The following is a 13,608-nucleotide window of genomic DNA, read 5'->3' on the forward strand; positions in this document are numbered from 1 at the left end:
AGGGATGGAAGAGTGTCCCTCAAAGACGAACCAACACAAAACCTTCTGTTGGAGAAAAGATGCAGCAACAATGAAAAGCAAAAAAAAACGGAAGAGATATAACCCGAATCGTAGTGCCGTGGTAACGAGCCACGCCTTGAAAACTATATTCCGGCACGACCGTGGTGGCGATCGGCTAGTGCCGTAGTTCCCAAGGATAACACTACGGTCTCAACTCGGTTTCGCCCACTCGGGCTCGTGAGACTTGGAACGAAAATAATTATCATTACCCAGAATTATAAGAAGAGAAGAGGAAAGGAGAGTGATTGATTTTTCGTGTGTGTTTCTTTGTGGCGGTAGGGCTCCTATTTATAGCAAAATAGGAGCGATTAGAGGAGCGTAAACGCTTTCCTAAAACCGAGCGATCAAGGACCGAAAGTGGGAGGAAGAATCGCACCCACTAACGATGTAAAGACTGATTAAAAACCGCATAAGCCCAATGAACTTAGACAGTTCAGAAACACACAAAACCAAAAACAAAGGACAAAAGGGGCCTTTGGCCCGCACCGCAGGTGCTCTACCCAAACCCAAACCCGAGCCCGAGCTCGAGCCGGGCCGGGCCGGCGCGCGCACGTGTGTGTGTTTGGACCCAAACCCACAGGCCCAATAACCACCACAAAAGCCTCCTTGGTCCAATCTCTTAACCATACAAAGGAGGAAGGATATATAAACAAGAGAAACTTGTTGTTTCCCACCGATGCGGGACAACAAAACAAGTTTTTGCCTTCTTCAATTAGGCATTATATCCAACAATCCCCCACTAATGGCTAAGAGAAAACAGAAGGAAAGAAAAACTGGGTAAAGGAAGGATTGGATACTTAGGTATCAATATCTTTCGATTTGAATTGACACTTTAGTGAAATGAGGAAACAACTTACTTACAGCGAGAGAATATCTTGCGATTTGAATTCCTAGCTGAGCTTCGGTCGATACCCCCCACAACACATATCATACCTTCAGATTAAGATCGTTCCGCGAAAGTACAACGCGCTCTTTTAGAGTTATGCGTTTACCTCGGTACTAATAGATGTGTTCAGAAGACTTCACATAGTCTAATGATCGTTACATCTACGTAGGTGACTCAAGTGCTTCTCAGTAGCACTTCTCACATGAGTCATTAAGGACCTAAGTCCAACCTGGTGTATGATCCATCAAGTGCGTCTCAAAAGCACCACCATAAAGGTTATGAATCATACAACGCCATAGGAATAGAAGCTTTAGACCTAGTCAAGTCTCACTCTTGACCTAAGGACTTAAGCCCCATTCCCCTCGACGTATCAACGACTAGTCTCCTAGCCAGCCCTTTAGTAAAGGGATCAGCAAGATTGTTTTCGGACTTCACATAGTCCAAAGCAATCACTCCATTGTCTTGGAGTTGTCTAACTGCAGCGTGCCTTATTCGAATATGTCTCTTTTTCGAATTGTAGACACTATTCTTTACAACACCAATAGCGACTGCGAGTCACGGTGCGGGGAGGAGACCGTGTTAGCCGTCCGCCCCACACCGGTATATCGGCTAAAAGGTTTTCAACCATTCACCTCTTGTCCCCGCCAACTCAAGAGCTATGAACTCAGATTCCATGGTAGAGCGTGCGATACAAGTCTGTTTAGAGGACTTCCACAATATAGCACCTCCACCCATGGTAAAGACATAACCACTAGTAGAACAAATCTCATCGTTACCTGCAACCCAGTTCGCATCACAATATCCTTCTAACACAGCAGGAAATTTACCATAATGCAAACATAAGTCAACTGTTCCTTTTAGGTATTTTAGTAAACGACGAAGAGCATTCCAGTGTTCATTACTAGGGTTATGTGTATAACGACTAAGCAGTCTACTAACCGCATAAGCAATATCTGGCCGAGTACAGTTCATTAAAAACATCACACTACCTAGGATTTTAGCATACTCTTCTTGGGAAACACTCTTACCCAAGTTTTTACACAAAGGTACACTAGGATCATAGGGTGTTCTAGCAGGCACATCATCAAAGCAGTTAAACTTTCTCAACACTTTTTCAACATAATGCGATTGACTTAGACAGATTCCATTGGGGTTTCGGATGACCTTAACTCCTAGGATAACATCAGCTTCTCCTAAGTCCTTCATCTCAAATTGTGATGACAAAAAGTCTTTGGTTCTAATTATCACTTCCAAATTATTACCAAGTATTAACATGTCATCAACATATAGGCATATAATTACACAATCAGATCCCATTATTTTTGAATAAACGCGTGAATCAGAATTGTTAACCACATAGCCATTACTTATCAAAGTGTTGTTAAATTTCTCATACCACTGTTTAGGTGCTTGTTTCAGTCCATAAAGAGACTTGTTCAGTTTACACACTTTACTCTCTTGACCCTCAATCACAAAACCTTCAGGTTGAGACATATAGATCTCTTCCCTTAGTTCACCATTCAAAAAGCGGTTTTAACATCCATCGATGTATAACAAGGTTATGAATAGCGACTAAGGCGATAAGAGTCCTAATAGTCGAAATTTTGGTCACTGGAGAGTAAGTATCAAAATAATCAATACCCTTCTTTTGTGTAAAGCCTCTAACTACAAGTCTAGCTTTGAACCTCTCTATTGTACCGTCAGGTCTCATTTTCTTTTTAAAGATCCATTTACTTGTAATGGGTTTACTACCTTTAGGTAAATCAGTCAACTCCCAAGTCTGATTTGACACAATAGAGTCAAGTTCACTTTTAATAGCATCTTTCCAAAAATTAGCATCAATGGATTTCATTGCCTCACTATACGTTTTTGGGTCATCTTCTATTAAAAAGGCTGAAACAAATTCATCACTAGCACAAACAGAGTATCCATGTTCAGACAGCAAAGTTGAAACAAAATCAGCTCCAAAGTTCTTTGGACATCTAGGTCTCTTAGTTCTTCTAGGTTCAACAACATGATCAATAGAAGTGCTACTACTAGCATGTGAAGAGATATCAATAGATGTGACAGGTACACTAGGAGGTGAATCAACATTCTTCTGTAATGGAAAAACATGCTCAAAAAACACAGCATCTCTAGCTTCAGATATAGAACGATCACTTAAAGACATGAATCTATAAGCAGAACTATTTTGAGCATAACCTATAAAAACACAATCATAGGTCTTTGGTCCAACGGTAGGTCTCCTAAAGTCTGGTAAACCCACTTTAGCCAAACACCCCCATACCTTAAGGTAACTCAGGTTAGGAGGATAGCCCTTCCAAATTTCGTAGAGTGTCTTGTCAAGTTTCTTATGAGGTACACGGTTAAGAATGTGACAAGCCGATAGAATTGCTTCCCCCCACATATCGTCAGATAGGCCATAACTTAAAAGCATAGCATTCATCATCTCTTTTAAGGTTCTATTTTTTCATTCAGCTACACCGTTAGACTGAGGTAAGTAAGGTGGACTAGTCTCATGTATTAAACCGTTAGCGGCACAAAAGTCGGCTAGATAACTAGATTTATACTCACCACCTCTATCAGACCTTACCCTTTTAATTTTTCTGTCGAGTTGATTTTCGACATCATTTTTAAAGTTCATAAACGATTGTTCTGCTTCATCTTTAGTCTTAAGCAGATAGACACGGGTGTACCTTGAACAGTCGTCTATAAAGGTGACATAATAATTCTTTCCACCTCTACTTGGCACATTTTTGAAGTCAGCTAGGTTGGTGTGAATTAACTCAAGAAGACTCGTATTCCTAGTTGTGACAGGTTTACTAGGTTTCTTTGTGAATTTAGCCTCAACACAGCTAGCACATTTAGAGAATTCTTGACTCGTCAAACTCGGAATTAAACTCATAGTTCTAAGCTTTTTAATATAGTCAACATTCACATGACCTAATCTACCATGCCAAACATCAATAGACTCAGCAATATAAGCAGAAGTAGATGCATTATTATTAAAAATTGAATCAGTGTTCAATACAAAAACACCCCCAGAAAGATAACCCTTGCCCACAAATTCCCCATTACGCGACATTAAAACCTTGTCAGCCTCAAAAACAAGTTTCAAACCAGCTTTGTTCAATAAGGCACCAGACACGAGGTTTCGACGCAATGAGGGTACAAATAAAACATTGGTGAGAGCAAGTGTTTTCCCGAGGTGAGTTTGAGAAAGATCTTACCTTTGCACTGTGATGATTGCGGATGAAGAATTACCCATGTAGACACATTCCCCATCACTACTTCCTCGAACTCGGCAAATAACCCCTTATCGGCCGACAGAGGTGTCTAGAAGCACCGATATCAAGACCCATTCAAAGAACATTACCCACCAGATTAGCTTCCACAACCACAGCAGACAATGACATCGTCGATCCACAACAACATTAGCTTCAGCATTTTTCTTTTCGATTACCTTTGGTAGGCTTTGTGACCGGTTTTCCCCACGACGTAGCAAACAATGGGACCCTTTGGTTTCTGAATCTTAGCAACTGGTTTGGTATGCTTCCTGGACCATTCTTCTTAGCGACCCTGGTTCTTACCCGACCAACCTTGGCCTTACCCTTACCCTTGAACTTCTCGGTATAAGACGGACCACCGGACTCAACCAGTTAGCATTAACGGCGGAACAGAAGTTTTAACGGGTTGACTAACGGTTTGTCTTTAAGGCGATTTGCCTCTTCGGTCCTCATGTGTCCTACTAGTTCTTGGAGAGACAGGTCCTTTTTCTTATGCTTAAGGTGGTTCCTATAGTCAGACCAGGAGGGAGGGAACTTTTCTAACAGAACATTAGCCACAAAAATGTCATCTAATTTCATACCCTCATTAACAACATCAGCACAAAGGTTCTCGTAGACATGAACTTGTTCCATGATGGGTTTCCCGTCAGCCATCTGAAATTCCAGCCACTTACCCACAACATATTTCTTTTTCCCCGCATCATCAGCCCCATACTTGGCTTCTAAGGACTCCCATATCAGTTTGGAGGACTTATGAACCATAAATAGGTCAAAAAGGGTGTCGGTCATGTTGTTTAGAAGCTGGCATCTAACAAGTTTATTGTCCTTATCAAATTTCTTAATATCCTCTTCGTTTGACTTAACAGCAGATTTAGCAGGAGGGGTGTTCTCTACGGTCTCAGTAACAGCAGCCTCTTTAACAGGAGTAGGCGGGTCACTAAAAAGCTCATAATCAATTTCCAGTTGTTCGAAAAACATCAACAGTTTCTGTGACCAACGCTTATAATTATGACCGTCTAATTTTTCCAGTTTAGTCAAATCAGGAAGAGTTTTTGCTAAAACAGACGACATTGTTACAGCAATTAACAACAACAGATATATAGTTTTCAAATTGTTGGAGAAAAGATGCAGCAACAATGAAAAGCAAAAAAAAACAGAAGAGATATAACCCGAATCGTAGTGTCGTGGTAACGGAGCCACTGCTTTGAAAACTATATTCCGGTACGACCGTGGTGGCGATCAGCTAGTGCCGGTAGTTCCCCAAGGATAACACTACGAGTCTCCAACTCGGTTTCGCCCACTCGGGCGTGAGACTTGGAACGAAAATAATTATCATTACCCAGAATTATAAGAAGAGAAGAGGAGAGGAGAGTGATTGATTTTTACGTGTGTGTTTTGTCAGTGACGGTAGGGCTCCTATTTATAGCAAAATAGGAGCGATTAGAGGAGCGTAAACGACTTCCTAAAACCGAGCGATCAAGGACCGAAAGTGGGGAGGAAGAATCGCACCCACTAACATCCAAAGACCGATTAAAAACCGCACAAGCCCAATGAACTTAGACAGTTCAGAAACACACAAAACCAAAAACAAAGGACAAAAGGGGGCCTTTGGCCCGCACCGTAGGTGCTCTGCCCGAGCCCGAGCCGGGCCAGGCCGGCGCGCGCGCGTGTGTGTGTGTGTTTGGACCCAAACTCACAGGCCCAATAACCACCACAAAAGCCTCCTTGGTCCAATCTCTTAACCATACAAAGGAGGAAGGATATATAAACAAGAGAAACTTGTTGTTTCCCACCGATGTGGGACAACAAAACAAGTTTTTGCCTTCTTCAATTAGGCATTATATCCAACACCTTCCAGCGCCTTTTTTTAATCTGCAACAAGTACAAGATAGTTTTACCAAAAAGGGACTTTCTGTAGAGGAAATGGTCATTTTATCCGGGGCTCATTCTATTGGAGTTTCGCATTGCTCTTCATTTACCAAACGACTCTACAACTTCAATTCTACCAACTCACAAGATCCTTCATTGGACCCTAATTTTGCAAGCATGTTGAAATCCAAATGCCCAAATATTCCCCCTAGTGTTTCTGATCCAACAATCGTCCAAGACTTCGTCACGCCTAATAAGTTGGACAACAAATATTACCAAAATGTACAAAATGGCAAGGCACTGTTCACCTCCGATCAAAGCCTTATGGCTAGTCCTACCACCGTAAACATGGTGAGGAACTTCGATCGTCAAGGCGGGGTTTGGGCTAACAAATTTGCAAGGGCTATGGTTCATATGGGTGCCATTGAAGTGCTTACTGGTGGTGAGGGTGAAATTAGAAAGAATTGCAGGGTTGTTAATCAGTTTTAGCGTACAACTAAAACTACAAGTTGGTAAATAACATTTGACTTGGTTGTTTGTTTAGGTTTCTTAAGTTCTTGTTTTCTTGGTTCGATTCATTCATTCTTTGATTTCAATTAAGTACACAAGTGTGCAAATTGTGAGTAATGTTATAGTTGGACAATATTTTTATGAATAAAGAATTCTTTTTTGACTTTATTTGTTTAATGTAATCCTCTTTATTTTTTTCATATATCTTTTGTGAAAGGTCTCTCATAAAAGGTAGTGCATTTCTTACTAGGATCATGATAATAGGCGTCCCGGGACGGTTGATACTTGATACTCTCTAGACTACCGACAAAGCTTTCTTCTGAAACTCTAACTATGACCGACAAGGTTTATGCAAAAAATACTCTTCAATATTAAACGTTACATTCTGAAATTACTTATGACTCGTATGCGCCACACAACCTTCCAAGATGACTTGTTAACAATTCTCGATTAAATACCAATGCATGTTATCACTCCCCACCTCATAGTAATGTTGTTAATCAAACCAATAACATGTTATAATGTCGTTTAATGAACCAAAATCATGTTTTAAGGTGTTTAATACATTGTAAAACTGACGAAAAATCTTTTAAAACCTTATTTAAGTTGCCACATCATAAGTTGGTTTGGGTCCTATCATTTCGGATTTTATCGGTTATCGGTTAACCTTCTTCGGGTTAGTTCAAGTCGGTTTTGGTTAAGCAAATTATCGGGTTTTATCAAGACAGTTTTCGAATAAGTTGCGTTGGTTCTTCGGATGGACAACTTTTGCCAATTCTATCAAAATTCAACTGCAACTAGTAAAATAATATGAAAAAATCGACTTGATAATTAATTTAGAGAGCCAAACCAAGCAAGCAAGACCTCATCTCAATCCTGAAATGACCCGACTCGATGATCACTCGATTCAATAATATACTTGTTAATAACCGGACCCGATAACGATGGGCCGAACTAAAATCCGGCCCGACAAATCTATATGAATGACCCGACCAGATAATGACCTGAATTCGACTAACCAGACCCATAAGTGACCGAAGCTGGCTCGAATGCAATCACGACCCAATATGACCCGATCGAGACTGACTCAATTCCCACCTCTACATATATTTACTTATTGGATTGAACTGTTGGAGTATATGTGTCCTCAACAATAGTACGATCACATTATTAAATCTCATAATAAGAATACATAAGGGATGATTCAATTATATAGTCAACTGATCAGTATTAATCGGTAATGATTGGCTAATTAGAGTTTGACATTACTGTCGTTTGACGGTGGTGATCAGTTGATCCCTTAAGGTCACACTTATAGGACGATTCCCAAATTGTAAAGTTAATTAATCGTATATTGATACGGATTAATTAAATCCTTAAATTGAACAAATTTATTTATAAGTGAGAATTTTATATCTTATTGTAACAGGATTAAATAAGATTTATTTTAGTAAATAATATGTTATATTACTAAAATTGGTTAATGTTCATGAAACATTTGAGATAAGAGTAATTAGTTAGTTATAATTACAAGATGTTGTAGATTATATTAACTAGACTTAATGTGACCCATTTTATATACATGTAATTGTGAATTACTTGTTAATTTTTTTTTTGAAAGAAATCCCAAATCGGGATTATATCATATTATAACGAATTTGCGAAAATAAATTAACAACCCAGTTTGGGACCGTATCCTCCGAGAAACGCATAGATGAGCCGCTTGGACAGTGATGAGCCAACTCATGCGCAACCCGATTGAAATCCCGACTAATATGACTCCAAAAAACTGAACTAAAGCTATTACAAATATTTAAAATGTCCTCAACTATCAAGTCAAAATCACTGCGACCCGTCTTCTTCAAACGAACCGCGTCCACCACCTCCTTACAGTCGCACTCCACTATGATCTCCTTGTGCCCACGCCGTGCTGCTTCCTGCACTCCAATAAGAGCTGCCTCCGCTTCAGCGAGTTTTGGAGCAATCTCGCCTCTTCGTCTCTCAGCTATACCCCAAAGCACCCTTCCCTCACTATTCCGGCAAACAACCCCAAACCCCGTCCCTAACCCCTCCTTCACACCTGCGTCAATGTTAATGATGACCCCTGCCCCTCTCAGTCTGTTATCTCTCCCACCAGCTCCCTCCATAGCTCTTTTTGTTCCTTGCCTCTGCTCCTTTGCATTTCGTACCATGACCTTACCCTCCTCACCTCGCACCTCCCTTAAGACCCCCTTCACCCTCTTAATGACCTTATCTTGGCTTACCCTCTCATCCTCAAACACACTCTTGTTTCGTGCCTCCCAGATAGCCCAGCAGCCGACCATGAAAAGCTCCCTCTTTCGTTCATCAAAGTCATACCAAGTGTCCTCCACCCACTCCCTCACTCGCACATACCCCCTTCCCTGCCTGACTTCCAATCCCAAACCGTCCCAAACCCCAATCACCCACCCACACCCATTTACCAGATGAAGACCCGTCTCCACATCGTTCTGGCAGAGAGGACAGCCCGCATCCAAGGTGCGCACCCGAACAGCTAGATTGCCTTTCGTTGCCAGGGCTTCATTGCACAAATGCCAAAAGAAAAGCTTAATTCTTGGCCAAACCTGCGTTTTCCATAGCATCTTTTCTTTTATTCTATCTGATTGCCTCTCCTCCTCCCCATAGTCACCAACAAGAGCCTTATAAGCCGATCTCACAGAGTAATTCCCGTCCTTTTCAAGGTCCCAACACCAAACATCCTCTGGCCTTGATAACGAAATGCGCATTTTTAAAATTCTCTCTTGCTCAAAAGGAAGGAACAAAGTGCGTACCTTATGGGTGTTCCATCCACTCGCATCCGCCATGAACAGTTCCGCCACCTTCATATTAGGATCGGCCTGACCGCACGGTGAAATTATTCGCCGTGATTGTGCTCCAGTTACCCACCTGTCATTCCATACTTCCGTGCTAAGGCCATTCCCCACCCTCCGTCTAATGCCTACATCAAGAACCGCTCTAGTCTCCCATATACCGCGCCACGTATAGCTAGGATTAGAGCCAAGCCTCGCCTTCATAAACGAACCAAAAGGGAAATATTTACCTCCGAGTACTCGAGCCATAAGGCTGCTACGATCCACCGTGAGCCTCCATGCTTGTTTCCCGAGAAGAGCTAAGTTAAAATCGTGAAAGTCCCGAAAGCCCAACCCCCCTAAGCACTTGGGCTTACATAATCTCCTCCAGGCAACCCACGGGATCTTCCGCTTCCCATTTTCCACCCCCCACCAGAAACGCGAGACAATAGAGCGAAGTTCGTCACAAAAATTCTTCGGAAGCTTGAAGACACTCATAGCATAAGTAGGGATTGATTGGGAAACTGCCTTTATCAAGACTTCCCTACCAGCCTTCGTAAATAGCTTCCCGCGCCATTCCTGTAACTTACGACTCAATTTCTCCCTCACTAATTTGGTGATAACGGCTTTGGAGTGCCCTACCACCGTAGGCAAGCCAAGGTATTTGTCGTGTTCCTCCACAATACTAACTCCCAAACAATCCGCGACTGTGACCTGCCTCCCTTCCTCCACTCCACGGCTGAAAGTGACCGAAGTTTTATTATAATTAACGAGTTGTCCCGAGGCTGCTTCGTATATGTCGAGGATACCTTTCACCCGTCTTGCCTCATTTTCCGTGGCTCTGACGAAAAAAATACTATCATCTGCGAATAGTAAATGGGACACCATGGGTGCGTTATTAGCCACCCGGATTCCTCTAATAGCCTTCGTCTCCATAGCCCGTCTCATAAGCCCAGAAAGAACCTCAGCACATATAATAAACAAGTAAGGCGATAATGGGTCACCTTGGCGAATACCTCGACTAGGCTTGAATTCTTCCGAGGGTTGTCCATTCACCATAATCGAAAATGAAACCGAGCTCACACACTTCATCACCCTGCTTACCCATCCCTCGTCGAATCCCATACGATCAAGCACCATTTCCAAGAAAAACCACTCCACTCGGTCGTATGCCTTAGCCATGTCGAGTTTCAAAGCCATGTGTCCCGTGCTCCCCTTCTCATGCTTCATATGGTGGAACAGCTCAAAAGCGACCAGGATATTATCAGTTATTAGCCTCCCCGGAGTGAAGGCTGATTGGTTCTCCGACACTATATCCCCCAAGAATTATTTAAGCCGGTTAGCCAGAACTTTCGACACAATCTTATAAAGCACATTACACAGACTAATGGGTCGGAAATCACCCATTTTGTCTGGCGTCTTTTTCTTCGGAATTAGCACAATTAAAGTCTTGTTGAGCTCTGGCGGGAAGAATCCACCCCGAAGAATGCCCAGGACCGTCTTAAGGACTGCGGGGCCCACAATGTGCCAGTAGGTTTGGAAAAAAAGAACATTCATACCGTCAATACCTGGCGCCTTAAGGGGGTGCATTTGGTTCAGAGCGCACAAAACGTCCTCCTCAGAATAGTCAGCCCGGAGAATATTATTCATTTCCTGTGTCACTCTTCCTTCCACCACGTCGAGAATAGACTCAAAGTCAGAGGGAGAAGTTGATGTGAAAACATTCTCAAAATAGCCCTTTGCTGCCCTCGCCACTTCCTCAGTACCTTCATAGACCCGCCCATCTTCATCGACAATCCTGCTTATAAAATTTTTCTTCCGCCGTTGGCTAGCTTTTCTATGGAAATATTTCGTGTTTCTATCCCCGTCCTTCAACCAAAGCGCCCTCGAACGCTGTCGCCAAAATATTTCTTCTTGTCTAACCAGCTTAGCTATATCGTTCACAATTTTCTTTCGTTCTCATATCGCCCACCCCGTCCTATTGCCTGCATTTAACGCCTTCAATTTATTTTTTTTGGATCGTAAATCTCGAGTAATCTTACCTATATTTATACCTTTCCAATTTTGCAGCTCCTTTGCGCATTGTTCAAGAGTCTCGACAATATCCCCTGACTCGTTATCCCAAGCCCGTCTAATCGCCTCCTCACACCCATCTTCTCCTACCCAAACCTGCTCAAAGCGAAAAAACTTATTCGTATGTCGCTCCTCCAGTCGTCCTCTATCAAAACTAACCATAATGGGAGCATGGTCTGACCACTCCCGCTCAAGATGGAGGAGCTTCGCCCTCGGGAACATGTCCATCCATGCTTGGTTACCCATAGCTCGGTCAATCCTTGATTGTCTGTTATCTTCGTCTTGTTGGCCATTGTCATAAGTGAACTCATACCCCTCAAAATCAATTACTCTAAGACCACACACATCAGCTGCTTCCAAGAAATTACTCATCTGCCATTGGGGGCGGTTTCCTCCTTTCATCTCATGTGCAAACAAAACTTCATTGAAGTCGCCTATACATAGCCAAGGATCTTCCCCTTGCGTCCTTAAAAGCCGTAGCAGCTCCCAAGACAAGTGTATGTCACTCACATTTGGCCACCCATAGAATCCCGTAGCCCTCCATTTACCAAAAGCTCCATCAATATCGAAATCCATATGATGTATAGAGACTGACCGCATAACACAGTTTACATCCTTCTTCCACATAAAAGCTAAGCCGCCTGACCTACCCATACTATCGACCTCCATTCCTTCATAATCATCAAAGCACGCTCGCACCCTCCTCATCTCTACACTACTAAGCTTTGTTTCACACAGAAATATACAAGTGGGGCCTCTCTACGCAAGAGATTTCGCAAGCCGCCTACCGCAGCGGGGTTGCCCAGCCCCCTGCAGTTAAGGCTCAAGAGTTTCATGAGGCCGGGCGGGGTTGAGCTCCCTCAACCTCCGCCTCAGGTGAACTGACACCCATGGAATTAGATAAACGACTCCTCTTCGCTCCACCATCTACATCTGCCATAATCTCTCTGCTCCGTTTCTTTTCTGTGCTAGACAGGGGCTCTGCCACACCTTGTTCTCCCTCCTCTTTCCTCTCCAGTTTCCGCCACTTTCGCTCCCCCTTACAATTAACAGTTCCTACCTCTCTCTCGAACCCCCCACACTGATTGTTATCAAGACCAGGTGCTAACTGAAAATTCCTCTCTACTTCCGTGTTTCTTACCATAAGAGCTACCCCTCCTCCCTCCTCTTCACCCTGTCGATCACACTCCTCACCAGTCCTATTCTCCTCCTCAACAACCATATCATCCACCAAAGTATGCTCCCCATCCTTGACCATCTGCCCCTGCACAGATTCTATACCAGTTACGGTAATGCTTGCTGAGGCCGGCTTTATGACCTCTCTTGGCTTTATCACTCTCGCCTGTAATTTTTCAATCATCCTCGAGACCGCCTCATCTTCTTTCTTCTTAAATTCCTCTTCAAAAATATTGTTCAGAGCCCTCAAACTCATAGCCTTCTTTTCAGACATGGTTTTAACCACCTTCCATGGCGACGCCCTTAATTTGTCACTATAGAGTAATTCTTCCTCCTCACATGGTCCGTCCTCACAATCCTTCTCTCCATGCCCTAAGATCCCACATCCATAACAGAAATTCGGTAGCCTTTCATACGTAACTTCAAATTCGAGCATTCTGCCTGTAGCCATATTAATATTCACAGTCTTCTTTAAAGGTTTTCTAACATCATGGAGTATTCGAATACGAATACTTGTTAATTTGTTAAATGTAATTTATTTAATATATAATGATATTTAATTTGTTAAATATGCATTATTATGCCTAATGACATGTTACATGTCACATGTCACAACATATTACAAATGACAAATTACAAATATAAAATGGAGTCCATTTTATGAAGAGTGGACCGATTTTATGAGTAGTGTGTTGGGGCTTTGGGAAGTTGATTATTTTATGAGATAAACATAATCATCACTCTTACACGCCTAAACACTAGCCTATTGTTTTGATAAGACAAAAAGCAAGAGTAGGCTTGCCTTTCCCAAAGGCGAAAACCGGCACCCCCTTCCCCATTTGATGAGATTGGTTCTCATTTTTCAATTGTAGAAAAACTCTTATGCTCTCTCTCTTATCTTCTATCATAAAATTGTTTT

General features: G+C 42.4%; 1 protein-coding gene across 1 annotated transcript; it reads left to right on the forward strand.

The window, feature by feature from the left end:
* Positions 1 to 6,156: 6,156 nt before the first annotated feature.
* On the forward strand, positions 6,157 to 6,591 carry LOC141655636 (peroxidase 5-like). Its single transcript, XM_074462704.1, has one exon. It carries the CDS (start codon positions 6,157 to 6,159, stop codon positions 6,589 to 6,591), a length of 435 nt encoding a protein of 144 aa, XP_074318805.1.
* Positions 6,592 to 13,608: the final 7,017 nt, after the last annotated feature.

Source organism: Silene latifolia, chromosome 5, assembly GCF_048544455.1.
Source record: "Silene latifolia isolate original U9 population chromosome 5, ASM4854445v1, whole genome shotgun sequence".
Classification (NCBI taxonomy): Eukaryota; Viridiplantae; Streptophyta; class Magnoliopsida; order Caryophyllales; family Caryophyllaceae; genus Silene; species Silene latifolia.

Bases quoted from the DNA above. Each gene is read 5' to 3' on its own strand.
- LOC141655636 (XM_074462704.1), top strand. From the start codon at position 6,157: ATGGTCATTTTATCCGGGGCTCATTCTATTGGAGTTTCGCATTGCTCT.